The sequence below is a fragment of the Dendropsophus ebraccatus genome, chromosome 7, assembly GCF_027789765.1.
Source record: "Dendropsophus ebraccatus isolate aDenEbr1 chromosome 7, aDenEbr1.pat, whole genome shotgun sequence".
Taxonomy (NCBI): Eukaryota; Metazoa; Chordata; class Amphibia; order Anura; family Hylidae; genus Dendropsophus; species Dendropsophus ebraccatus.
Window position 1 is genome coordinate 3,608,721 of NC_091460.1, and position 27,605 is coordinate 3,636,325.

General features: G+C 48.3%; 2 protein-coding genes across 6 annotated transcripts in view; one reads left to right on the forward strand and one right to left on the reverse strand.

Moving 5' to 3' along the window:
- Positions 1–222: 222 nt before the first annotated feature.
- On the reverse strand, positions 223–27,179 carry LOC138797179 (zinc finger protein 300-like). Of its 5 annotated transcripts, XM_069977015.1 has the most exons (6): positions 27,018–27,179; positions 26,794–26,929; positions 20,806–21,602; positions 14,110–14,131; positions 3,968–3,978; positions 223–2,431 (listed from the first exon to the last, which is right to left on the reverse strand). In XM_069977015.1, exons 1-6 carry the CDS (start codon positions 27,039–27,041, stop codon positions 1,436–1,438), a joined length of 1,986 nt encoding a protein of 661 aa, XP_069833116.1. In that variant the 5' UTR covers positions 27,042–27,179; the 3' UTR covers positions 223–1,435. The 5 variants fall into 5 exon arrangements, with proteins under 5 accessions (XP_069833116.1, XP_069833117.1, XP_069833114.1 ...); XM_069977016.1 differs by lacking the exons at positions 3,968–3,978; positions 14,110–14,131; positions 20,806–21,602; positions 26,794–26,929; positions 27,018–27,179 and adding exons at positions 4,881–4,886; positions 7,576–7,732; positions 7,821–7,982 and having other exon boundaries at positions 223–2,589; XM_069977013.1 differs by lacking the exons at positions 3,968–3,978; positions 14,110–14,131; positions 20,806–21,602; positions 26,794–26,929; positions 27,018–27,179 and adding an exon at positions 25,780–25,900 and having other exon boundaries at positions 223–2,589.
- LOC138797143 (zinc finger protein 271-like) overlaps positions 3,573–27,605 on the forward strand; it is a 124,566-nt gene continuing 100,533 nt past the window's right edge. The window contains exon 1 of the mRNA XM_069976942.1: positions 3,573–3,950. The gene's annotated coding sequence lies outside the window, so the exon portion shown is untranslated. The remainder of the gene's footprint in view (positions 3,951–27,605) is intronic.

Here is a 27,605-nt window from a genome sequence, read left to right on the forward strand (position 1 = left end):
AAAGGGCCAGTTACTCCTTGTTCCGCTGTGGTCGGTGACCTGCCAGGTTGTTGCAGGGTCCCTTGGGCTGTTATCACGGTGGTCTGGAGTGGAGTGATGACCCACATGGACTATTGCCACTGCCACCCACAGAAAGGGGAGATGACCCAAGGAATGTTCGTGTGCTGTGTTGGTGCGGGGTGAGAAATCACAGAGTCTCTTTATCATAAATAAAATCTGATTTACTTCAAAAACACTGGTGTGCAGCAGGTCATACAGCTTTGCTTGAAAATGATACTTTACACTTAATGAGACACTTGATAAGTTAGGATCCAGATCTGTAGTGAGCAGATAGGGAGTAGTACAGTCGTGTGGACTGGGTTGCGTGCTGAGAGTAGAGAATCAGAAGAGTAGAGAGGAGGATGTCTTGAGAGTCCCAACCCAAGAAGTACTGTGCTCTGCCGGAAGGAAGAGGTAAAAGAATATTTGAGGAGAGAATTCTTGTGCCTATGTTTTGATTCTTGGGTCTTTGCACCACCTAATGCCCTACCAGTGTTGAGGGACCTGTCCTAGTGGGTGACACAAGCCCCAGACCATGTTACCTGTGATGAGCGGAATGCTGAGGGTTCCCTGCTGACACCCACGCTGCGAGATTGCCGAGAGTCCGGGTTCCTACGAACCTGAATTTCGGCAGGTTCGGGCCATCCCTAGTTCCTAGCCTTCTGCTTTGTGGATACTGTCCTGCTCTGTGACTCCTCTAGTCCACGGCGTGGGTTGAGATGATCTCTGACTTGTCCTCTCTAAGGAAGGGTTTAACACTGCATAGTGCTGAGTGGAGTTACTGAAGGAGAATAGTTAGCTGCATGTGCCTAGGTCTGCACACTGAGACTGGGGGCCTGGCAGAGGGCCAGGGCCCAATGGGACCGCTGTAGAGAGTGTTCTGGCTCGAGACCTTCTTCTACAGAGTCTAGCGACAAATGACTTCCACACTTCCTCTACCAATGTGACTTCCTATCTACAGGCCCTCTAAGGTGTGATGTGACATACAAATAAATGATAACCCTTTCAGTTGTATAGCTGCGCATCTACTAAGTACATTTACTTACAATAGCAACATCTTGTGGCGAAACTTTAACACTACTACATCATCACTTACAAAAAGTACAGGCTTTTGCAAAGGGTGTATCGACTAGTAACACCCGTGGTGGGACAACACACCTGTATCGGTATTCACTAAACATGAGAGATGACGCAAGGTCCGCAATGATAATAATAACAGGAAGCAAGGTCCGCAATGATAATTCAGCGTCGCTGCTCTGGAAGGGAACAGGACTCTTTTCCTCCACAGAATATTTTTGCTTTTTAAATCATTTCCCACAATCAACCAGATTTCAGAATTTCCTTTAATATTTTATGTATTTGCTCCTCCCTGTGAAATGTCCGTTCAGTAATAAAGTCATGAATATGGCTTCAGTCTTGTGTGAATTCTTTCATGTTTAACAAGACTCGATTTATTTGTGAAACATTTCCCGCATTCTGCACACGAATACGGTTTCTCTCCGGAGTGAATTCTTTCATGCGTAACAAAACTTTGTTTATTTGTAAAACATTTCCCACACTCTGAACATGAATACGGCTTTGCTCCTGTGTGACTTCTCTCGTGTGTAATGAGACTTGATTTATTTGTAAAACATTTCCCACATTCAGAACAAGGATATGGTTTTTCTCCTGAGTGAGTTCTCCTATGTATAACAAGATATGATTTATGTGTGAAATATTTTCCACATTCTGAACATGAATATGGCTTCTCTCCTGTGTGACACCTCTCATGTCTGCCAAGACTTGATGGATTAACAAAACACTTCCCACATTCTGCACATGAATACGGCTTCTCTCCTTTATGATTTCTTTCATGTGCAACAAGCTGAGAATTGCTTGTAAAACATTTCCCACATTGTGAGCATGCATAGGGTTTCTCTCCAGTGTGATTTCTTTCATGCGTAGTAAGACTTGATTTATATGTAAAACATTTCCCACATTCTGAACATGAATATGGCTTCTCTCCTTTGTGAATTCGCTTATGTGTAAAAAGACTTGATTTATCAGTAAAACATTTCCCACATTCTGAACATGAATATGGTTTTTCTCCTGTGTGAATTCTCTCATGTGTAACAAGATATGATTTATATGCAAAACATTTCCCACATTCTGAACATGAATATGGTTTTTCTCCTGTGTGAATTCTCTCATGCGTGACAAGATATGGTTTGTGTGTAAAACATTTCCCACATTCTGAACATGCATAAGGCTTCTCTCCTGTGTGAATTCTTCTGTGTGTATAAAGATTTGAGCTTTTTGTAAACTCTTTTCCACATTCATCACATTGAAACCTTTTCCCCCCTATCCGCTCCGTCCCTGTGGTCGCGGGGTGTGAGTGGTCAGGAGAAGGTTCCTCATGGTCAGGAGGATTATATGATAGATCTGTAGTGTGACGTCCTGGATGTACAGTAAGGGGGAGGAGGGCTTCTCCTGAGGAGTGCTGCTCCGCAGCTTCTTCATCTTTTATCCTATAATTCAGTGAGAACATGGCGTTTTCCTTCCCGGTATTGTCTGTTTGGGTGAAAATAGATATTATTATTATTTTTAAACCACAGATTTATAAGGTCTAGTTTGCTGGAAACATGTGCGGTGTTTGATATATTTGGATGAATTTAAAGGGGAACTATCAGCAGGTCAGATTAATGTATGTCTCTTCCCTTCCTCCTCTGTGCCATTCTGTGCAGTTAGTTGTGTGCTCTGCGGTCCAGTGAGACAGTTAGGGGCACTGGGGGGCGAGGGGGGGGGTGTAGGGTGCAGTGCCCGCCCCCATATCGCTGATCCGGTCTGCCCTCGGCTGGCTGCTCCATTCATTGTCATGGGGGTAGATCGGTGCTCTGGAGGCAGGCGGGGTAGATCGGTGCTCTGGGGGCAGATAAGCACTATGGGGGCAGGCTGGGGGTAGATCGTGCTCTGGGGGTAGGCCGGGGTAGATTGGTGCTCTGGGGGCAGGCAGGGGGTAGATCGGTGCTCTGGGGGCAGATCAGCACTATGGGGGCAGGCTGGGGGTAGATCGTGCTCTGGGGGCAGATCAGCACTATAGGGGCAGGCCGGGGGTAGATCGGTGCTCTGGGGACAGATCAGCATTATGGGGGCAGGCCGGGGGTAGATTGGTGCTCTGGGGGTGGATCAGCACGATAGGGCGGGTAGCGCACCTAACAGTCTCACAGCGCCATGGAGAAAACTACTAACTGCACCGGAACGAATCAGCGGAGGAAGGGAAGAGACGCGCTATAAGAGACACATACTATACGAGACATGCCCTTCTCCTCCTCTGTGTCTCTTTAAAGGGCTGTGCAGTGTCCCAGAGCGGCTGTGGTATCTGATGTTTCCTGCCCACCTGTAATTCTCTACACTATGACACATATTCCCTATTTGTTACCTGCATGTTATACTTGTGCCTGCAGTATTTATGTTATTCCACTAGATGTCACTGTGTCAGGTAAATAGGATGCACAGCTGTGAGGAAAGGGTTAACAGCCAACTGGCAGTTGGATATGAGGTGACAGTTACTGTCCAATCCCTGAGCTGGGTGCCTCAGGCGATCTGGCCAATCCCTGCGCAGTAATAGGTCCTTCCAGTGTGAGTTCAGCCAGTCAGAGAAGAGATTATTCCCCTGAGGAAAATCAGTGAGGAGTTGTTGGTTATTGTTTTCCTATGACAGAAGACTCCACCACACAGAGATCCTGTCCAGGACTATGAGAGAAAGGATTTTATTTGACATATTCTGCAACTACTTCAGCTCATCCAGGTCTGGCTAACAAGCCACAGAGGAGGATGAGGACAGACGAAAGGGACACCCTACCTAGACTGGGCGGCCATCTTCTCTCCTGATAACAGAGACAGGAGCACAAGACAGTGATTAGACAAGAGCGGTAAGCTGACAGACTACACTGCACTCTGCTAGGTTCCTTAGGGGTCGCCCTGTCGGCTAGCTCTACCCACCAGGTGAGGTCTACGTCCCTGCTCTATGTCACTAGGTGCCCATAGACAGCGACAGGTGGAAGAATCATACCCATGGGCGTAGGTATCTTCTTATAAAGCCCCTCAGTGTAGTACCTCAGGATCTAGGTAGGTCCCTATAAGACGGGAGTAACCCTCAGTCCTCACCTCTGCCAAAGCCAGCCAAGCCATAGTATTCAAAGACTTTAGTATTATTCCTCAAGTGAGAAGCTGTGTATACAAATCTACCTGTATATCTACCTTATATATATATATATAATCTGCATTGTTTTCTTGTTCAACTTTAAAACTGACTCTGGTTATTAACCTGCACACCTACAGCCATTTTTATTTTAAGTGTTTTGTTAGTGTACCCAGGGGTGGGCGTATACCCCTCCTGGCCACCGTGACCAGCGCCTCAGGAGCAGCACCATCACGCACAGCTACATACCACCTAGCATCCCCTGGACACCACAGATACTTCACCAAAAAACATTTTCTTTCAAATCAACTGCTGCCAGAAAGCCAGAGCGCCACCAGCCCACACACCGTGATCGGGACGCCACCTCTCTGAAGGGAAAGCCAGACGTGATCCCTGGCACAGGTTGTACTCCCGTCTAGAAGTACGAACCCACTACCGATTCCAACACTTGAGGTTACGCCTGTTCTCTAGTTTCCATGATATTTGTTGGCAAATTCCGCCATCTGCCCAAAGAACAGACATGTCAGCTCTATGGGCAGGCGGCACAACGTGCTGGCAAATATCATTGACTCTATGGAACGGTAACCGGACTGCACCTGAAGTCATGGTGTTGCAGGAACATCACAGCGGCAGGCAGGAGCAGCTCAGACCTCTCCATGGCTTGGGGCTTTAGCGTCTTCTTCCCTGACCCAATGTCGCAATTCAGCCGGAAGCGACTAGATGAAGCGGTTGTAGACGTCTTGATAACTGTGTTGTTAACTGTCAGGTCAGGAGTACATTGACTTATGGTATTCATAGACTCTCTAGTAGATTACCATCTAACAGTAGATGGTCAATTTAACAACCAACAAAACAAATAATAATAACAACATCCAACAGGTGTGTATATACTTAGAAGTTCACTTGTTTCAGAGGTTAGAGTTCAGGTAACGGTGGGGATAGATTATTACTGATTTTGGGCATATAATTTAACTTCCAAGGTGCCCAATCCATATAGAATTTTTTTGAGATATTGTTCCCTATCGCGAGTATTTCTTCAAAATTATAGCTCTGTTGGATTAGGTTAGTGACTTCTTCTCTGGATGGAATATTCGTCTGTTTCCAATATCTGGTAAGTATCATTTTTGCGATTACCAATATTTTACATATTATAAATCTATATTTATTCGATAATTTGTCAATACCTATCAGTAGCAGTGTCAGATATACATTGAGATCAATCGGTGTTTGGGTTATTTTTGCTAGTAGAGCGGATATCATGTTCCAGTATTCTTTAACTTTTGGAGACTCCCATAGAATATGTGATAGATTTCCTATAGATCCACATCCTCTCTAACATTGTTCTGGGCATGAGGGGAAGATATGATGGAGTCTATGTGGAGTATAGTACCATTGGAGCCATGTTTTGGTTATTCCTTCAATTTGGTTTACATTGGAGAGCGAGGCATGAAAGGATTTTAGTGCCGATGTCCACTCTGTGTTGGAGAAGGATGTGCCCAATTCTTCTTCCCATTTCTTATTTCTTAGAGGTATTTACACATCTTAAAATCAAACAATTTGTACTCTCCCACAGACGGTATCCTCAGAATGTTGCCCACAATTATTGGCTTACTTAATGTCAAATGAAAAGGGACTTAAAGCAATGTACGATATATGAGATGAATACTTAATTTTCCAAAAATGTAGAGATTCTCTCCCTTAACCACGTCCTGGAAAGCAGCTAAACTAGTCTCACAAACCGTGTAATCTGCAAACCCGAAGGTAACTGCAGCAGTATCTCCGATAACCAGATGATAAGCCTCATACTCCATATGACGTCTTATAGAGAACATGTATGTACCAACCCCCCCCCCCTCAATATACTGCACTTTGCGTATATACTATATACCCCTCCCCCACCATACATATATACACGGGGGGGGGGGGGGGGGGGGAGAGTGTTACTGTAATGTAGCTGTAAGGTGGAGCCCCCCCTTATATCCCTGTATAACTCCCTTCTCCCATACCTGGTATAGCAGCTCCCGGCGCCTCCTCCTTCTTCACCTCACTCATACACGGGGGATCGCCCCTCATCCTCTCTTCTTCTGCTTCATCCTCCACTTTAATATTAGTCACCTGATCTCCCCCCTGATGGGACATATAGAACAATTCAGTACAATCCAGCAGACAGGAGGGAAAATCTAACACATCAACATAAGAAACCAGCAACATGTATCTATCAGCCTCATCACATCTAGGAGTGCAGGAGCAACAACCACCAGCACCGAGGGGCGCTATAGAGATATAGTGCTATAGCATCAGCCTCATCTACCTGCTGATTGTCTGCTGGGACATTTCCCTCTGGACAGTCCTGGGAATACAGAGGACGGGGACACCTCTCTGGTGGATTCCTGTCACTGCCTCCATCTGTAGGGAACACACAGGAAGCCAATCCATTATACACTGTGGATTATGGAGGGAGTATATAGCACATTGGTTCTCAACCTGAAACACTTGTAGCACAAGGGGTATACGTCACAAGCTGAGATGGGTCGTGCCGCATGGTTGGGGGGGGGGGGGGGGAGGGGGGAATTGGACTCTGAAACGTTGTTGGATGCCAGCACTGAGCAATGTCCTGGAGCACCAATTAATTCTGCTGAGACCCCCCGCCACCTTCCTCAACCACGTCCCTCCATGTGATGAGAAGTTACAGTCAGGAATGGGATCAGTCATACGGCCAAGATCACACTACCGGCAGATGTTCTGTATAAAGTCAGTGGTTGCTTCCAAGATCTGATCCCCCCCATAACAATGTGATCTGTGCACCCCAGTAAAAATGAAAGAATCACCCACCTGTATCCACATACAGTGTCCCTTGTTGCTGGTAACAATGCCCTTGGAAGACCCCTGCAGCCCTGGGTACCATATGTAGTGTATGGGAGGTGCTGGAGCACGGCAAGTTAGAGCAGTGACCAGTGTCACCCCGGGGTCCGACCACCTGCTCACCGACCTTCCCCAAGAAGCTTCACCAGACACCGGACAATGTTATTCCAGGGCCAAGAAACAAATATTTTTTCCTTAACTCACTGGACGTTCTCCCTCAGCCTGAGCCGCACACCCCCTTGTGATACATGTACTGTAGGCTGCAAAAAACAGGTTCTCATATGCAACCAAAGACCACCACCCCCCTCCACCACCTTACCCTGCTGATAGACCCAGAAATCCATCTCTTCTGCTTCTTCTTTGACCTCAACTTTAATATCCATCAGATCTTCATCCTACACAGGAAAAAACACAAACACTTATCCCGGGCTCCGCTGCCTCATGATCATATTGTGAGGAGACATCAGCGCCCCCTACCTGCTGATTCTCTGTACAGTCCTGGGAATCAAGAGGACGGGGACATCTATCACCTGGCTGCTGATCCTCCATCATGAGCGGCTGCTCCCCCCGGTACAGATCCTTGTGTCCTTCTACATACTCCCACTCCTCCATGGAGAAATAGACGGCCACATCCTGACACCTTATAGGAACCTGACACACACAATGATCACACAGTCATCCCCCCCAGCCTGCTGCCTCCTGGATTACTCTATCATCTCCCAGCATTCCCCAGTGTCACCTCTCCAGTTAGCAGCTCAGTCATCCTGTGGGTGAGTTCTAGGATCTTCTGCTCATGTATCAGTGATGGAGGCTCCGTGATGGGGCCCCGGGCCCTGCTCCGCCCTCCTGACTCCTGGGGGAAGGCCACACCCTCCCCCCATGTCTTCTTCACTATGGTGTAATCCTGGGGATGGAGAGAGACAATGAGGGGACTGAGCCCAGTATTCCTGCCTCCTCCTCACTACAAAGAGGAGATTGTCCCCCTGTATAGAGCTCTAGTGAGGAGGAGGAGGAGGAGGAGACACATCTGGACTACTGGGGTCAGTGCTGGAGACCACCGCACCTACAAAGAGGAGACCAGATCCAGAACATAGAGCGGGGGAGGGAGGGAGGGGCCAAAGAGCCCAGACAACAATGGTGGAAATCTAGAGAAGTTACCTCTCCGGTCAGCAGGCGGATGATCTCCAAGGTGACGTGTAATATTCTCTTACTGATCTCATTCCTGTCCTTCTCCATCCTTGGGGGGGGTCATTCAGGAGAAGAAGCGTCTGGAGGAGAAGAGGAGACAACTGGAGCACAAGGAGGGGATAGTCCTGCCGGGGCCTTTATGTCACAGCCAGGGGCCCCAAACCATACAGGGGCCACAGCATATGTAACATCCCTCCTCCTGTAAGCTTACCTTACTGCTGGGGGGGTCACACACTGATAGTAACACAATGTAACATCCCTCCTCCTGTAAGCTTACCTTACTGCTGGGGGGTCACACACTGATAGTAACACAATGTAACACCCCTCCTCCTGTAAGCTTACCTTACTGCTGGGGTCACACTGATAGTAACACAATGTAACACCCCTCCTCCTGTAAGCTTACCTTACTGCTGGGGGGGGTCACACACTGATAGTAACACAATGTAACATCCCTCCTCCTGTAAGCTTACCTTACTGCTGGGGGGTCACACACTGATAGTAACACAATGTAACACCCCTCCTCCTGTAAGCTTACCTTACTGCTGGGGTCACACACTGATAGTAACACAATGTAACATCCCTCCTCCTGTAAGCTTACCTTAATGCTGGGGTCACACTGATAGTAACACAATGTAACATCCCTCCTCCTGTAAGCTTACCTTACTGCTGGGGGGTCACACACTGATGGTAACACAATGTAACATCCCTCCTCCTGTAAGCTTACCTTACTGCTGGGGGGTCACACTGATAGTAACACAATGTAACATCCTTCCTCCTGTAAGCTTACCTTACTGCTGGGGTCACACTGATAGTAACACAATGTAACATCCCTCCTCCTGTAAGCTTACCTTACTGCTGGGGTCACACACTGATAGTAACACAATGTAACATCCCTCCTCCTGTAAGCTTACCTTACTGCTGGGGTCACACTGATAGTAACACAATGTAACACCCCTCCTCCTGTAAGCTTACCTTACTGCTGGGGGGGTCACACTGATAGTAACACAATGTAACACCCCTCCTCCTGTAAGCTTACCTTACTGCTGGGGTCACACACTGATAGTAACACAATGTAACCTCCCTCCTCCTGTAAGCTTACCTTACTGCTGGAGGGGTCACACTGATAGTAACACAATGTAACACCCCTCCTCCTGTAAGCTTACCTTACTGCTGGGGTCACACACTGATAGTAACACAATGTAACATCCCTCCTCCTGTAAGCTTACCTTACTGCTGGGGGGTCACACACTGATAGTAACACAATGTAACATCCCTCCTCCTGTAAGCTTACCTTACTGCAGGGGTCACACTGATAGTAACACAATGTAACACCCCTCCTCCTGTAAGCTTACCTTACTGCTGGGGGGTCACACACTGATAGTAACACAATGTAACATCCCTCCTCCTGTAAGCTTACCTTACTGCTGGGGTCACACACTGATAGTAACACAATGTAACATCCCTCCTCCTGTAAGCTTACCTTACTGCTGGGGTCACACACTGATAGTAACACAATGTAACACCCCTCCTCCTGTAAGCTTACCTTACTGCTGGGCTCACACACTGATAGTAACACAATGTAACATCCCTCCTCCTGTAAGCTTACCTTACTGCTGGGGTCACACACTGATAGTAACACAATGTAACATCCCTCCTCCTGTAAGCTTACCTTACTGCTGGGCTCACACACTGATAGTAACACAATGTAACATCCCTCCTCCTGTAAGCTTACCTTACTGCTGGGGTCACACACTGATAGTAACACAATGTAACATCCCTCCTCCTGTAAGCTTACCTTACTGCTGGGGTCACACTGATAGTAACACAATGTAACACCCCTCCTCCTGTAAGCTTACCTTACTGCTGGGCTCACACACTGATAGTAACACAATGTAACATCCCTCCTCCTGTAAGCTTACCTTACTGCTGGGGTCACACACTGATAGTAACACAATGTAACACCCCTCCTCCTGTAAGCTTACCTTACTGCTGGGGTCACACTGATAGTAACACAATGTAACATCCCTCCTCCTGTAAGCTTACTTTACTGCTGGGGTCACACACTGATAGTAACACAATGTAACATCCCTTCTCCTGTAAGCTTACCTTACTGCTGGGGTCACACACTGATAGTAACACAATGTAACACCCCTCCTCCTGTAAGCTTACCTTACTGCTGGGGTCACACTGATAGTAACACAATGTAACATCCCTCCTCCTGTAAGCTTACCTTACTGCTGGGGTCACACACTGATAGTAACACAATGTAACATCCCTCCTCCTGTAAGCTTACCTTACTGCTGGGGGGGTCACACTGATAGTAACACAATGTAACACCCCTCCTCCTGTAAGCTTACCTTACTGCTGGGGTCACACACTGAGGAGCAGAGATCTCCACACACAACACAACAGCAGTGACTGCCCGACCAGGAGCTGCTCTGTATCTGGTAGATGGGTAGATGCTAGAATGTATCCTCTCCTTTGAGGTGTGATGTCACCAGGAGGGGCGGGGCCTCGACCGGAAGTAGGAAGTAGTGAGCTGCTGCACCATTCACTGTGCAGAAACAGAGTGCAGGAAGCTGCAATATCCATAGTAGCATGGGGGGGTATACAGGGGGAGAGGACTGGTGTGTGTGGTCTGTATACAGGGGGAGAGGACTGGTGTGTGTGGGGTCTGTATACAGGGGTAGAGGACTGGTGTGTGTGGGGTCTGTATACAGGGGGAGAGGACTGGTGTGTGGGGTCTGTATACAGGGGGAGGACTGGTGTGTGGGGTCTGTATACAGGGGAGAGGACTGGTGTGTGGGGTCTGTATACAGGGGAGAGGACTGGTGTGTGGGGTCTGTATACAGGGGAGAGGACTGGTGTGTGTGGGGTCTGTATACAGGGGGAGAGGACTGGTGTGTGGGGTCTGTATACAGGGGGAGAGGACTGGTGTGGGGTCTGTATACAGGGGGAGAGGACTGGTGTGTGGGGTCTGTATACAGGGGGAGAGGACTGGTGTGTGGGGTCTGTATACAGGGGGAGAGGACTGGTGTGAGGGGGGGGTCTGTATACAGGGGAGAGGACTGGTGTGTGGGGTCTGTATACAGGGGGAGAGGACTGGTGTGTGGGGTCTGTATACAGGGGGAGAGGACTGGTGTGTGGGGTCTGTATACAGGGGGAGAGGACTGGTGTGTGTAGTCTGTATACAGGGGGAGAGGACTGGTGTGTGTGGGGTCTGTATACAGGGGAGAGGACTGGTATGTGTGGGGTCTGTATACAGGAGAGAGGACTGGTGTGTGGGGTCTGTATACAGGGGAGAGGACTGGTGTGGGGTCTGTATACAGGGGAGAGGACTGGTGTGTGGGGTCTGTATACAGGGGGAGAGGACTGGTGTGTGGGGTCTGTATACAGGGGGAGAGGACTGGTGTGTGTGGGGTCTGTATACAGGGGAGAGAGGACTGGTGTGTGGGGTCTGTATACAGGGGAGAGGACTGGTGTGTGGGGTCTGTATACAGGGGAGAGGACTGGTGTGTGTGGAGTCTGTATACAGGGGGAGAGGACTGGTGTGTGGGGGTCTGTATACAGGGGGAGAGGACTGGTGTGTGTGGGGTCTGTATACAGGGGAGAGGACTGGTGTGTGTGGAGTCTGTATACAGGGGGAGAGGACTGGTGTGTGGAGTCTGTATACAGGGGTAGAGGACTGGTGTGGGGTCTGTATACAGGGGGAGAGGACTGGTGTGTGTGGAGTCTGTATACAGGGGAGAGGACTGGTGTGTGTGGAGTCTGTATACAGGGGGAGAGGACTGGTGTGTGTGGGGTCTGTATACAGGGGGAGAGGACTGGTGTGGGGTCTGTATACAGGGGAGAGGACTGGTGTGTGTAGGGTCTGTATACAGGGGAGAGGACTGGTGTGTGTGGGGTCTGTATACAGGGGAGAGAGGACTGGTGTGTGTGGGGTCTGTATACAGGGGAGAGGACTGGTGTGTGGGGTCTGTATACAGGGGGAGAGGACTGGTGTGTGTGGGGTCTGTATACAGGGGAGAGGACTGGTGTGTGTGGGATCTGTATACAGGGGGAGAGGACTGGTGTGGGGGGTCTGTATACAGGGGGAGAGGATTGATGTGTGTGGGGTCTGTATACAGGGGGAGAGGACTGGTGTGGGGGGTCTGTATACAGGGGGAGAGGATTGATGTGTGGGGGGTCTGTATACAGGGGGAGAGGACTGGTGTGGGGGGGTCTGTATACAGGGGGAGAGGATTGATGTGTGGGGGGTCTGTATACAGGGGGAGAGGACTGGTTTGGGGGGGGGGGGGTGTATACAGGGGGAGAGGATTGATGTGTGGGGTCTGTATACAGGGGGAGAGGACTGGTGTGTGGGGTCTGTATACAGGGGGAGAGGACTGGTGTGGGGGGTCTGTATACAGGGGAGAGGACTGGTGTGTGTGGGGTCTGTATACAGGAAATAGGACTGGTGTGTGTGGGGGGGGTCTGTATACGGGGGAGAGGACTGGTGTGAGTCTGTATACAGGGGGAGAGGACTGGTGTGGGGGGGGTCTGTATACAGGGGGAGAGGACTAGTGTGTGGGGTCTGTATACAGGGGGAGAGGACTGGTGTGTGTGTGGGGGGGTCTGTATACAGGGGGAGAGGGGTTCTCTCCCCCTGTATACAGACCCCACATACCAGTCCTCTCCCCTGTATACAGACCCCCCACACCAGTCCTCTGCCCCTGTATACAGACCCCCCACACCAGTCCTCTGCCCCTGTATACAGACCCCACACACACCAGTCCTCTCCCCTGTATACAGACCCCCCACCACCAGTCCTTTCCCCTGTATATAGACCCCCCACCACCAGTCCTCTCCCCTGTATGCAGACCCCACACACCAGTCCTCTCCCCTGTATACAGACCCCACACACCAGTCCTCTCCCCCTGTATACAGACCCCCGACACACCAGTCCTCTCCCCCTGTATACAGACCCCACACCAGTCCTCTCCCCCTGTATACAGATACCCCCCCACACACACCAGTCCTCTCCCCTGTATACAGACCCCCCACACACCAGTCCTCTCCCCTGTATACAGACCCCACACACACACCAGTCCTCTCCCCTGTATACAGACCCTACACACCAGTCCTATCCCCTGTATACAGACACCCCCACACACCAGTCCTATCCCCTGTATACAGACACCCCCACACACCAGTCCTATCCCCTGTATACAGACCCTACGTACACAGCAGTCCTATCCCCTGTATACAGACACCCCCACACACCAGTCCTCTCCCCCTGTATACAGACCCCCACACACCAGTCCTCACCCCTGTATACAGACCACACACCAGTCCTCTCCTCCTGTATACAGACCCCACACACCAGTCCTCTCCTCCTGTATACAGACCCCACCACCAGTCCTTTCCCCTGTATATAGACCCCCCACCACCAGTCCTCTCCCCTGTATACAGACTACACACACCAGTCTTCTCCCCTGTATACAGACCCCCCACACCAGTCCTCTCCCCCTGTATACAGATACCCCCCCACACACACCAGTCCTCTCCCCTGTATACAGACCCCACACATGCCTGTCCTCTCCCCCTGTATACAGACCCCCCACACCAGTCCTCTCCCCTGTATACAGACCCTCACACACCAGTCCTCTCCCCCTGTATATAGACCCCCCACACACCAGTCCTCTCCCCCTGTATACAGACCCCACACCAGTCCTCTCCCCCTGTATACAGATACCCCCCCACACACACCAGTCCTCTCCCCTGTATACAGACCCCCCACACCAGTCCTTTCCCCCATTATAAAGACCCCACACACCAGTCCTCTCCCACTGTATACAGACCACACACACCAGTCCTCTCCCCCTGTATACAGCCCCCCACACACCAGTCCTCTCCCCCTGTATACAGACCCCACACACCGGTCCTCTCCCCCCTATATATACAGACCCCACACACCGGTCCTCTCCCCCCTGTATACAGACCCCATACACCAGTCCTTTCCCCCTGTGTACAGACCACACACACACCAGTCCTCTCCCCCTGTATACAGACCCCACACACCAGTCCTCTCCCCTGTATACAGACAATGGTGTATTACACCAAAGGTTTCCTGGCCGTTACGTCTGATAATCATTTGGTGTAATAATCCATGTTATCAGCTGATTGTGGTCTTCAAACTGGTCGAGTAATCCAGATCACGATAGTGCTGCTGTCTACAATGGGCAGCTTGAACAATCTAAGGATTTTTTGGGCTGCCCCTCCCGCAGCTGCCCGCAGTTCCCCCAGTCACTGTCTGTGTGTGTAATAACACAGAAAATGTGCAGGGAACAAAGGGGAAGCGAGCACTGACCTAACACATCGCCGCTCGCTTTCACCTCTTAATCATGCTGTATAATATGACCCGCTCAGGGAGAAGCTCAGAAGAGAGGATACGCTCAGAGGAGAGGATACATACTAGACTGTATACCCTGCAGTTAGAAAAGAGAACATTCTAGACCAGAGATGTCAGACTCAGGCCCTCCAGCAGTTGCAGAACTACAATTCCCACCATGTCTGGACAAGTAAGGCATGATGGGAAATGTAGTTTGTAACAGCCGAGGGATGAAGTCTGACACCTGTGGTCTAGACCTTTCAAAACTGCACTTGCTAGAATGTATGCCCTCTCAGAGGAGAGGATACACCTAGTGGAGATGCCCTCTCAGAGGAGAGGATACACCTAGTGGAGATGCCCTCTCAGAGGAGAGGATACACCTGGTGGAGATGCCCTCTCAGAGGAGAGGATACACCTAGTGGAGATGCCCTCTCAGAGGAGAGGATACACCTAGTGGAGATGCCCTCTCAGAGGAGAGGATACACCTGGTGGAGATGCCCTCTCAGAGGAGAGGATACACCTAGTGGAGATGCCCTCTCAGAGGAGAGGATACACTCCAGACATTTCAGCACTAAACATTCTAGAATGTATGCCCTCTCAGAGGAGAGGATACTCGATGGACTTTACATTACTAGGCTATGTTCACACATAAAACACAGCACTCGGTTTTGGTTGAAGAAAGAATGACCGAAATACTATGGGCCACATGTATCATCCGGCGAATGGATGATTTTCGGCGGAAAGTGCCGATTTGCGTCTTTTTTTAAGCAAAAATGGCGGATTTGCGAATACAATATTCGCAAATCGGCACTTTCCGCCGAGTACGCCAGGGGGCGGAAAAGGGGCGGAGAGTGGGCGGAACGGAGGGCGCGGACTCAGAGTCCGCGCGATTTATCATCCGTTCCGCCAAAATGTACGCCGAAAACCTACTCCAGTCCTCAGCTGGCGTAGGTTTTCGGCGGTGCGCAACAGCGCGCACGGGATTTATGTAGAGGCAGTCCGCGGGGGCATTTTTACGTCCGGCGTAAAAAACGCTGGACTTAATAAATGCCTCCCTATGTGTGAACATAGCCCTAAACATGCTAGGATGTATACCCTGCAGTGAGAAACTCAGAGGAGAGGATACATTCTAGACACTTCAGTACTGAACATGCCAGAATGTATCCTCTCCTCTGAGTGTATCCTCTCCTCTGAGTGTATCCTCCTTTCTGAGTTTCTCACTGCAGGGGATACATTTAGCATGTTCAGTACTGAAATGGCTAGAATGTATCCTCTCCTCTGAGTCACTATAGGGGATTTATTCTAGCATGTTGAGTACTAAGAGGGTATATATTCTAGACATTTCAATGCTACACATGCTAGAATGTATACCCTCAGAGGAGAGTATACATTCTAAATATTTCACTACTGAAGATGCTACAATGTATCCCCTACAGTGAGAAACTCAAAGGAGAGGATACATTCTAGGCTCTACCCTGGTAGATGCTGGAGGTGTAGGACCTGTGATGATGTCGCAATCATGTGACCAATACATGAGGGGGCGGAGCTCAGCAGTGCAGGAGAGAAGAGATAGTGGTGAAGGACCTGTGATCATGTGACAGAAGTGGGCGGGGTTTAGCCGTGGAGATGTGAGGTAACCATAGAGGAGGTGTTATACAAGATGAGGTGCAGTCAGTGTGGATGAGGTGTCTGTCAGTAGTTGTTCTACAATGACCTGTTCCTCCCAGTAATAATCTACACAGAAATAACATGAAATAAGTTAAGTGGCTCCACAGCTGAGCACAGAGTTCCCCTTGTAGTCGGGTATCCCACCCCCATATTCCAGTACTCAGCTGACCGGCGCTCTGTGTGTGAGGAGTTTGTTTGCCAGGTTGGTGCTGGCGTTGTCCCCCACTTCCCACACACAGCGCATATGTCAGCTGTGTAACAGCTGAGCCCCCTCTTTGCTGCCCCCTGTTCTGGGGAAGGAAGGTGAGTGGCGGCCTCAGGAGCCTCCAGGACAACAATGTCCAACACTAAAAGCGCTACATGCCCCCTCAACCTGCACCACATGCCCCCTCAACCTGCACCACATGCCCCCTCAACCTGCACCACATGCCCCCTCAATCTCTATATTGGTGTATGTACATTTTCTTGTATTACCTGTTCTCTGTTTATAGTCTGTTCCTGGCTTTGGCTTCAGATAAATCTCTTTGTGTAAAGGCAGCCTTAGTCTCAGACCTTCCCTCCATTGGCCAGGTGATTAGTGCATACAGTCATGGCCAAAAGTTTTGAGAATGACACAAATCTTCTATTTTCCCATGATCCCCTGCCCTCTGGTTTTTATGTGTGTTTGTCAGATGTTTTTATCACATACAGAAATATAATTGCAATCATATTATGAGTAACAGAAGCTTCTACTGACAGGTAGATGAGTGACTGCAGCAAGTCTATAATATTTGCAGTGTTGCGGCTTCTTCTTCAGGACCTCTGCAATTCTCCCCGGCTGATCTCATACAACTTCTGGACCAAATCCTGACTGATAGCCGTCCATTCTTGCACAATCAATGCTTGCTCAGAACTTGTTGGTTTTTGTTTGTCCACCCGTCTCTTGATGATTGACCACAAGTTCTCAATGGGAATAAAATCTGGGGAGTTTCCAGGCCATGGACCCAAAATCTCTGTTTTGTTCCCTGAGCCATTTAGTTATCACCTCTGCTTTATAGCAAGGTGCTCCATCATGCTGGAAAAGGCATTGTTGGTGGCCAAACTGCTTTTGGACTGTTGGGAGAAGTTGCTCTTGGAGGACTTTCTGGTCCCATTCTTTATTCATGGCCGTGTTTTTAGGCAAGACTGTGAGAGAGCCGATTCCCTTGGCTGAGAAGCAACCCCACACATGAATGGTTTCAGGATGCCGGTTGCAGTTGGCGTGAGACAAGACTGGTGGTAGCGCTCACCTCGTCTTCTCCCAATAAGCTGTTTTCCAGATGTCCCAAACAATCGGAAAGGGGATTCATCAGAGACAATTACTTTCCCCCAGTCCTCAGCAGTCCACTCCCTGGACCTTTCCCCCAGTCCTCAGCAGTCCACTCCCTGGACCTTTCCCCCAGTCCTCAGCAGTCCACTACCTGGACCTTTCCCCCAGTCCTCAGCAGTCCGCTCCCTGCACCTTTCCCCCAGTCCTCAGCAGTCCACTCCCTGGACCTTTCCCCTAGTCCTCAGCAGTCCGCTCCCTGGACCTTTCCCCCAGTCCTCAGCAGTCCACTCCCTGGACCTTTCCCCTAGTCCTCAGCAGTCCGCTCCCTGGACCTTTCCCCCAGTCCTCAGCAGTCCGCTCCCTGGACCTTTTGCAGAATATCAGTCTGTCCCTGATGTTTTTCTGGAGAGAAGTGGCTTCTTTGCTGCCCTCCTTGAGACCAGGCCTTGCTCCAAGAGTCTCCACAGTCTCACAGTGCACAGTGCAGATGCCCTCACACCTGCCTGCTGCCATTCCTGAGCAAGCTCTGCACTGCTGGTAGCCCCATCCCGCAGCTGAAACACTTTTAAGAGACGGTCCTAGCGCTTGCTGGTCTTTCTTGGGCGCTCTGGAGCCTTTTTGGCAATAATGGAACCTCTCTCCTTAAAGTTCTTGATGATGTGATAGATTGTTGACTGAGGTGCAATCTTTCTAGCTGCGATTCTCTTCCCTGTTAGGCCATTTCTGTGCAGTGCAATGATGACTGCACGTGTTTCTTTAGAGATAACCATGGTTAACAAAAGAGAAACAATGATGCCAAGCACCAGCCTCCTTTTAAAGTGTTCAGTGATGTCATTCTTACTTAATCATGACAGATTGATCTCCAGCCCTGTCCTCATCAACACCCACACCTGTGTTACTGGAGCGATCACTGAAACAATGTTAGCTGCTCCTTGTAAGGCTGGGCTGCAATGATGGTGAAATGTGTTTTGGGGGATAAAGTTCATTTTCTAGGCAAATATTCACTGTGTAAGTAATTGCTGTTAAGCTGATCCCTCTGTATAACATTCTGGAGTATATGCAAATTGCCATTTAAAAACCGAAGCAGAAGACTTTGTAAAAATTTATATTTGTATCATTCTCAAAACTTTTGGCCATGACTGTAGTATTGGCCCTTATCTCCACAGGAGTAGCCGTCATTCCATAGCGCACCGCGGTGTATTTTATTCAGATGTACACAGTGACAGCATTGTAGTTAGGAATAAAGATAGGCAAAGTAGCTTATTCTCTGATGCATATACTGTATATCTTCCCTTCTAGTCATTGGTTGACTAATACAAGAGAAGCCAGGATCCCCTCCACGAAGGGACAGTTACTGATCTGCAGACAGCGGTCTTGGGGTCTTTACACCTGGTCCCCCACCAGGTACATCCTCTTTAATAATATCCTACAGTCAGTATACCTCCATGTGATCCGTCTCCTGCACGCTTACATACTAAACATGGTGATCATCGTGTTAGTACCTTTGGACTTAGGCTACTATTACAGAAAGCGATTATTGTCCGTACTTGATCGATAACCAGCTGTTCTGGACGGCAATCTGTTCGCTTCATAGGTTAAGGTTTTAATCTTGCAATATGGGATATGTGTATAAATAGATGTGTTTTTTATTGCATTGTATGCCATGATTAAGGAAGCCTCTTCCGAAACGCGTTGGCGTTCATGATACTGTCATGTACAGATTTTAACATGCAACAATAAAGAAAAGATTTTATCATTTGGAGCCGGACAACATCTACTTGTATTCCAAAGAAAAAGCCATATCTGAGACTGGCCAATAAAAGAAAAAGATTAAGAGGGGCAAAAGAACACAGACATTGGACAGAGGAAGACTGGAAAAAAGTGTTGTGGACGGATGAATCCAAGTCTGAGGTGTTTGGGTCACAAAGAAGAACGTTTGTGAGACGCAGAAGAAATGAGAAGATGCTGGAAGAATGCCTGACGCCATCTGTTATACATGGTGGAGGTCATGTGATGGTCTGGGGTTGGTGCTGGTAAGGTGGGAGATTTGTACAGGGTAAAAGGGATTGTGAATAAGGAAGGCGATCACTCTGCACCGCCATGCCATACCCAGTGGGCAGCGCTTGGTTGGAGCCAATTTCATCCTACAACAGGACAATGACCCTAAACACCTCCAAATTGTGCAAGAACTATTTCCAGCAGAAGCAGCAGCTGGTATTCTATCATAGGTAATGGAGTGGCCAGCGCAGTCACCAGATCACCACCCCATTGTGGGAGCAGCTGGACCGTATGGTACGCCAGAAGTGCCCATCCAACCAATCCAACTTGTGGGAGCTGCTTCTAGAAGCGTGGGGGGCAATTTCTCCAGCTTACCCCAACAGACTAATAGCTAGAATGCCAAAGGTGGGCAATGCTGGAATTGGTGCAAAAGAAGGATTCTGGGACGGAAGCAAAGTGTGATGGAAGAACAATGTTATTTCACATACAAATCATTATTTCTAACCTTGTCAATGTCTTGTCTCTATTTTCTATTCATTTCACAACGTACGGTGGTGAAGAAGTGGGACTTTTCATGGAAAACACTAAATTGTTTGGGTGACCCCAAACTTTTGAACGGTAGTGTGTGTATAATATATATATATATATATATATATATATATATATATATATATATATATATATGGCTGCTTATGGCTTCCAGGGCTAATCAGCCAGGCATACAGCGTATCCGATTACCCAAGCAAATTACAAAAGCTCAGCATTTCACCAATTCCATTTTCTTAGTTCACTGCTTGTAACTATGATGAGAAGCCTCTGTACCACTGTATATTGTTATTATAGCTTTTTATTTCCAGTAACCTTTATGTACACATATTGTATTAAGTGTTTTACAAAGAAAGAGAAACATTTTACATGGAGCGACCTGCCGTCTGGACTCCCCCGCAGTGAGCGTCCCAGTGCGGCTTCCACTCACACTGTAAGTGCATGCTGGGTATAGATTGTGAGCGCCAATGTGATAATGTGTGTACATGGCTATGGAGTATGTCAGCGCTATGTATATGTGTATAATGTGTGTACATAGCTATGGAGTATGTCAGCGCTATGTATATGTGTATAATGTGTGTACATAGCTATGGAGTATGTCAGCGCTATGTATATGTGTACAATGTGAATTTAGATAAAAAACGTAGATCAATATGACGTCTCTACTATGTGAATTCTCTGATGTTTCACAAGCAGAGATTTTTGTATAAAACGTTTCCCGCATTTTAAACATCCGAACGGCTTCTCTCCCGTGTGCATTTTCTCGTGTCTATCCAGACTTGATTTCCTTGTAAAGCGCTTCCCACATTCTGCACATGAATACGGCTTCTCTCCTGCATGACTTCTCTCGTGTCTAATAAGGTTGGATTTGCTTATGAAACATTTTCCGCATGGCGAACATGAGTACGGCTTCTCTCCTGTGTGACTTCTCTCGTGTATGATAAAATCTGATTTAATTGTAAAACATTTACCACATTCTGAACACGAATATGGCTTCTCTCCCGTGTGATTTTTGTTATGTATAACAAGACCTAATTTATCTCTGAAACATTTCCCACATTCTGAACACGAGTATGGCTTTTCCCCTGTGTGAATTCTCTCATGTAAAACAAGCTTTGATTTATAGGTGAAGCATTTCCCACATTCTGAACATGAGTATGGCTTCTCTCTTGTGTGACTTTTTCTTTGTGTAAAAAGATCTGCTCTCTCTGTAGTCTCATTTATATCACATTGTAACCTTTCCTCCCCTTGCTGATATGCACTTGTACTAAAAATCTGTGAGTGGTCCGGAGAAGGTCCCTCAAAATACGGAGGGTTATACGATAGATCTGTAGTGTGACGTCCCGGATGTACAGTAAGGAGGAGGAGGGCTTCTCCTGAGGAGTGCTGCATGAAATCTTCATCTTCTACTTTACAAATTACAGATAACATGGAGTTCCCCTCCAAGTTCTTAACAGGATTTTCTATTAGAAATAAAATAGGTTTTTAGACTCTGCTTTAACCCACAAAGTAAATGCATAAAAACATTTCTATCAGATGTACCGTGTTTTCCCAAAAATAAGACAGCAGGGACAGCGTATGATATGACAGCTTCCAGCCACCAGGGGGAGCTCACCGCAGCACACTTGTACAGCACAGCAGGGACAGCGTATGGTATGACAGCTTCCAGCCACCAGGGGGAGCTCACCGCAGCACACTCGCACAGCAGGGACAGCATACGGTATGGCGGCTTTCAGCCACCAGGGGGAGCTTAGCACAGCACATTTTTACATTACAGTTCCCTTCCGCGACATTTGTACATGTCGCGGAAGGGAAAATCGGGGTTGGCAGCATGTCCTGCATGCAGCTGCTCTGCAACAAACAGTGAAGGACAGTAGAGGACAACTATGGTGGGCTAAAAAGAATCCCAGCTGCATGCCCTGGTGTTTTGTTCGGCAGGCATGCTTCCAAACAAAGACTTTGCTAGGCCTTACTTTTGGGGAATTATAATTAGCAGTTAAGCAAAACCTACTAGGTCTTATTTTCGGGGAAACGGTAAAACAGACTTGCAGTTTTTAACAAAGAAGCTGATACAGCCAAATTAGGAGGTATAAGATAATGAGACAAATCCGACCTCTCGGGCTGAATTCACGGACACAACAATAAGTTGTGTAGAGCCTAATGGCCGCAAGGTCTCCAGATCAACAGTTGTAATAAAGGATTTCAGGACTTGTTGTCTAATCAGATATTATAGAGGAGAAACTGATGACGTGGCAACTTTTGTGCAGGGAACAATCGCTGACTCGTCTTTGTACAAAAATTCACTCCGACATCACCACATCCTAATAATCATAAAACTGGATGATCACATTTCTCAAAGACTCTTCACATCCTGCACTATTATAGTGTTGTGTGAAAGGAATGGTTGTGTGAGGTTGAGCTATAAACACACGCTAAACAGCCATTTCAGTCCTTATCTAGAACATTGGTGTAACGACGGGTGTCGATGTCCGTTACCCTCTACCTATCCTCTAGTCGCACCGTGCTGTGATAATATCCCTCTTTCTCAGCTTCTCTTGTGCTGAGCTGGCCTCCTGAAGGATTAGGCTCCCTCTAGTGGCAGGCATGCGCCTTTTTACCTGTATTTATAAGCTCAGCCCACAGGCTCTGGAGTCTTCTGGCATGTTCTCCTGGGGGTATATATAGTATCCACCTCACCTCTTTCACCTCAGTCAGCAACCATGTCTGTGCTCCCTGGCTATCCCCCACTTCCTAGCGATCTTGTAGCTATTTGGATCTAAGTCTATTCCCAGTTTCAGCTCAGTTCAGTCTGAACTGTGTCCTAATGTTGCATCCTGAACTTCTACCAAAGAGGACCTAGTCCCAGGCTCCAACATTCCTTAATTTTTTCAGTCAATGGTCACTGAGGTCCTTCTTTGAAGATAGCAACCTGGGAATTTCCCGCAGCAAACCCCATCTTGCCCTGTACCGGCGCTGGTGAAAACCAGGAGTTCCTTAGACTCCGCTCCTCAGGTAAGGAATGCCATCACTCCTCGGTGATCCAGGGAGTGGATCCACCTCCTTGTGCTTGAACCATCCATTAAGGTTGGAATTCCCATAGCCTGACACTGGGTGAAAAAACCATGCTCCAGGAATATTGGCCAAAGTTCCTTGCAGTTAATGGACACTAGATGACTGTATTGATGTTCTGTCTCTTTCTGTCATAGGTAAAACAGCCACCATGGAGGAACATGCTTTTTAAGTTTCAATTGTTAGATAAACCCTACTATCTAAACATCCATCCAAATGTATCAGATAAACCAGGGGCACCATGAATACGTTCTCCCAACCATTATGCCTTCTCCACCAAACTAAACTCTGACCTCCCCATCAGTATGGGGATCTAGATCCAACTGACCGGCCATGTTTCCCCGCAGAGTTCTAGATCCATATGACCAGCCATGTTTTTCTATACAGATCTGGATCCATCTGACCACCCATGTTTCTTCTCAGAGATCTGAATCCATCTGACCGACCATGTTTCTTCTCAGAGATCTGGAGCCATCTGACCGGCCATGTTTCTCCACAGAGATCTGGATCCATCTGACTGGCCATGTTTCCTCCACAGAGATCTGGATCCATCTGACCGGCCATGTTTCTCTATAGAGATCAGGATTCATCTGACCGGCCATGTTTCTCCACAGAGTTCTAGATCCATCTGACCAGCCATGTTTTTCTATACAGATCTGGATCCATCTGACCAACCATGTTTCTTCTCAGAGATCTGGATCCATCTGACCGACCATGTTTCTTTTCAGAGATCTGGAGCCATCTGACCGGCCATGTTTCTCCACAGAGATCTGGATCCATCTGACCGGCCATGTTTCCTCCACAGAGATATGGATACATCTGACCGGCCATGTTGCTCTGTAGAGATCAGGATTCATCTGGCCGGCTATGTTTCTCCACAGAGATCTAGATCCATCTGGCCGGCAAGGTTTCTCCACAGAGATCTGGATCCATTTAACTGGTCATGTTTCTCAACAGAGATCTGGATTCATCTGACTGGCCATGTTTCTCTACAAAGATCTGGATCCACCTGACCGGCCATGTTTCTCCACAGAGATCTGGATCCATCTGATCCAATGTATCAGATAAACCAGGGGCACCATAAATACGGTCTCCCAACCATTATGCCTTCTCCACCAAACTAAACTCTGACCTCCCCATCAGTATGGGGATCTAAATCCATCTGACCGGCCATGTTCCTCCGCAGAGTTCTAGATCCATCTGACCGGCCATGTTTTTCTATAGAGATCTGGATCCATCTGACCAACCATATTTCTCCACAGAGATCTAGATCCATCTGGCCGTCCATGTTTCTCCACAGAGGTCTGGATCCATTTAATCAGTCATGTTCCTCCACAGAGATCTGAATCCATCTGACCTGCCATGTTTCTCCACAGAGATCTGGATCTATCTGACTGGCCATGTTTCTCTATAGGGATCTGGATCTGTCTGACCGGCCATGTTTCTCCACAGAGATCTGGATCTATCTGACCGGCCATGTTTCTCCACAGAGATCTGCATCCATCTGACCGGCCATGTTTCTCCACAGAGATCTAGATCCATTTAACCAGTCATATTCCTCCACAGAGATCTGAATCAATCTGACCAACCATGTTTCTCCAAAGAGATGTTGATCCATCTGACTGGCCATGTTTCTCTATAGAGATCTGGATCTATCTAACTGTCCATGTTTCCCCACAGAGATCTGGATCCATCTGATCAGCCATGTTCCTACACAGAGATCTGGATCCATCTGACCAGCCATGTTTCTCCAGAGAACTGGATCCATCTGACCGACCACATTTCTCCACAGAGATCTGGATCCATCTGACCAGCCATGTACTGAGCTATTTTTCCCCTTCTGGAGTCTCACCTTTCTCTACTCTTAGACACAATGGTGCTGGTAACTGCTTAGACCCGTTAGTCGGACTCCACTGTTGCATTCGGCTGCTGTATCCCAACTATGCTCCTCCAATTTATTAAAATAATTTCTGATGTTCTCCTCTGACCTTTATTAGCAATAGGTTGTATCTGGCCACATGATCCCCTTTCTCGAGAAGTTTTTCCTCAATCGCACTATTATCAGTACGCTCCATATACTCTTCACAGCACCGCACAAGAAAATACTGTAAAGTTGGCATTGAGGTCTTTACCCCGGATAGTCCAGAGCCAATAACCAGAACTTATTCAGTCAGGCAAATCATCATGACATTTTCCCATTTAACGAGCGTTGGGAACGATCACTGGAATTTAGGCTTCACAGGTTTACTTTGTATACTATATATTTTATTTACCTAAAGACCAAAAACCCTTTCTTACACTCACATAAGTGACATCGCTGCATCTGCAATGACCCTGAGTATAAAGTTATATTATATGGCTGAGGGTATACGCTGGCACTACGCAATACACACGTGTGGTGCCGAGGATGAAGCACTTACCAATAAACCAACGCAGTGTGAGTTACATTTTTAGTCACATTCTGTCATATAAAACTCCAGGGCATCTAATATCACACAACTAAGGTACAAGAGGCAACGCTACAGGTGTAAGATACATCAGAGAGGGAGCGAGGACTCCATCCTCCCATACCTGGTATAGCAGCTGCCGGCGTCTCCTCCTCCTTCACCTCACTCATACACGGGGGATCGCCCCTCATCCTCTCTTCTTCTGCTTCATCCTCCACTTTAATATTAGTCACCTGATCTCCCCCCTGATGGGACATATAGAACAATTCAGTACAATCCAGCAGACAGGAGGGAAAATCTAACACATCAACATAAGAAACCAGCAACATGTATCTATCAGCCTCATCACATCTATGAGTGCAGGAGCAAAAACCACCAGCACCGGGGGGCGCTATAGAGATATAGTGCTATAGCATCAGCCTCATCTACCTGCTGATTGTCTGCTGGGACATTTCCCTCTGGACAGTCCTGGGAATACAGAGGACGGGGACACCTCTCTGGTGGATTCCTGTCACTGCCTCCATCTGTAGGGAACACACAGGGAGCCAATCCATTATACACTGCTACATGTCATCAGGAGGAGGAGGATGGGAGGAGGATGGGGGGAGGAGGAGGAGAGGGGGAGGATGGGGGGGGAGGAAGATGGGAGGAGGAAGAGAATGGGAGGAGGAGGATGGGAGGAGGATCTAGGGAACAAAAAGAATGCACAGTCTTCTACAAGCAATGACAGTCCCCGCCTCCTTACCCTGCTGATCAGACCAGAAATCCGTCTCCTGTTCTGTTTCATCTATAACTTCAACCTTGATATGCATTAAATGTTCATCCTAAACAGAGAAGAAAAAAAAGGAAAATTACCTTGGGCTCAGTCACTTTATCACCATTATATTTTATGGAGACCTTAGCGCCATCTACCTGATGATTATCTGGACCGTCCTGGAAATACAGAGGACTGGGACATCTCTCTGGTGGATTTCTGTCCCTGTTTCCATCTAGCTGATGATCCTCTGTCTTGATGTCCCGATACCGATCCTCGTGTCCTTATTGATATAACATGGAGGATGTGAGGCCAGAAAACCATATAAGAACGCCCCTTGGGTGAGATAGTGACAGTGACATCTATATACAGGTCTCCTCTTACCTTGTGCTGTGAGGCCGGGCGGCTGATCCTCCATCATGAGCGGCTGCTCCCCCCGGTACAGATCCTTGTGTCCTTCTACATACTCCCACTCCTCCATGGAGAAATAGACGGCCACATCCTGACACCTTATAGGAACCTGACACACACAATGATCACACAGTCATCCCCCCCAGCCTGCTGCCTCCTGGATTACTCTATCATCTCCCAGCATTCCCCAGTGTCACCTCTCCAGTCAGCAGCTCAGTCATCCTGTGGGTGAGTTCTAGGATCTTCTGCTCATGTATCAGTGATGGAGGCTCCGTGATGGGGCCCCGGGCCCTGCTCCGCCCTCCTGACTCCTGGGGGAAGGCCACACCCTCCCCCCATGTCTTCTTCACTATGGTGTAATCCTGGGGATGGAGAGAGACAATGAGGGGACTGAGCCCAGTATTCCTGCCTCCTCCTCACTACAAAGAGGAGATTGTCCCCCTGTATAGAGCTCTAGTGAGGAGGAGAAGGAGGAGACACATCTGGACTACTGGGGTCAGTGCTGGAGACCACCGCACCTACAAAGAGGAGACCAGATCCAGAACATAGAGCGGGGGAGGGAGGGAGGGGCCAAAGAGCCCAGACAACAATGGTGGAAATCTAGAGAAGTTACCTCTCCGGTCAGCAGGCGGATGATCTCCAAGGTGACGTGTAATATTCTCTTACTGATCTCATTCCTGTCCTTCTCCATCTTTGGGGGGTCATTCAGGAGGAGGAGCGCCTGGAGGAGAAGAGGAGACAACTGGAGCACAAGGAGGGGATAGTCTAAAAGATAATTCTGGACA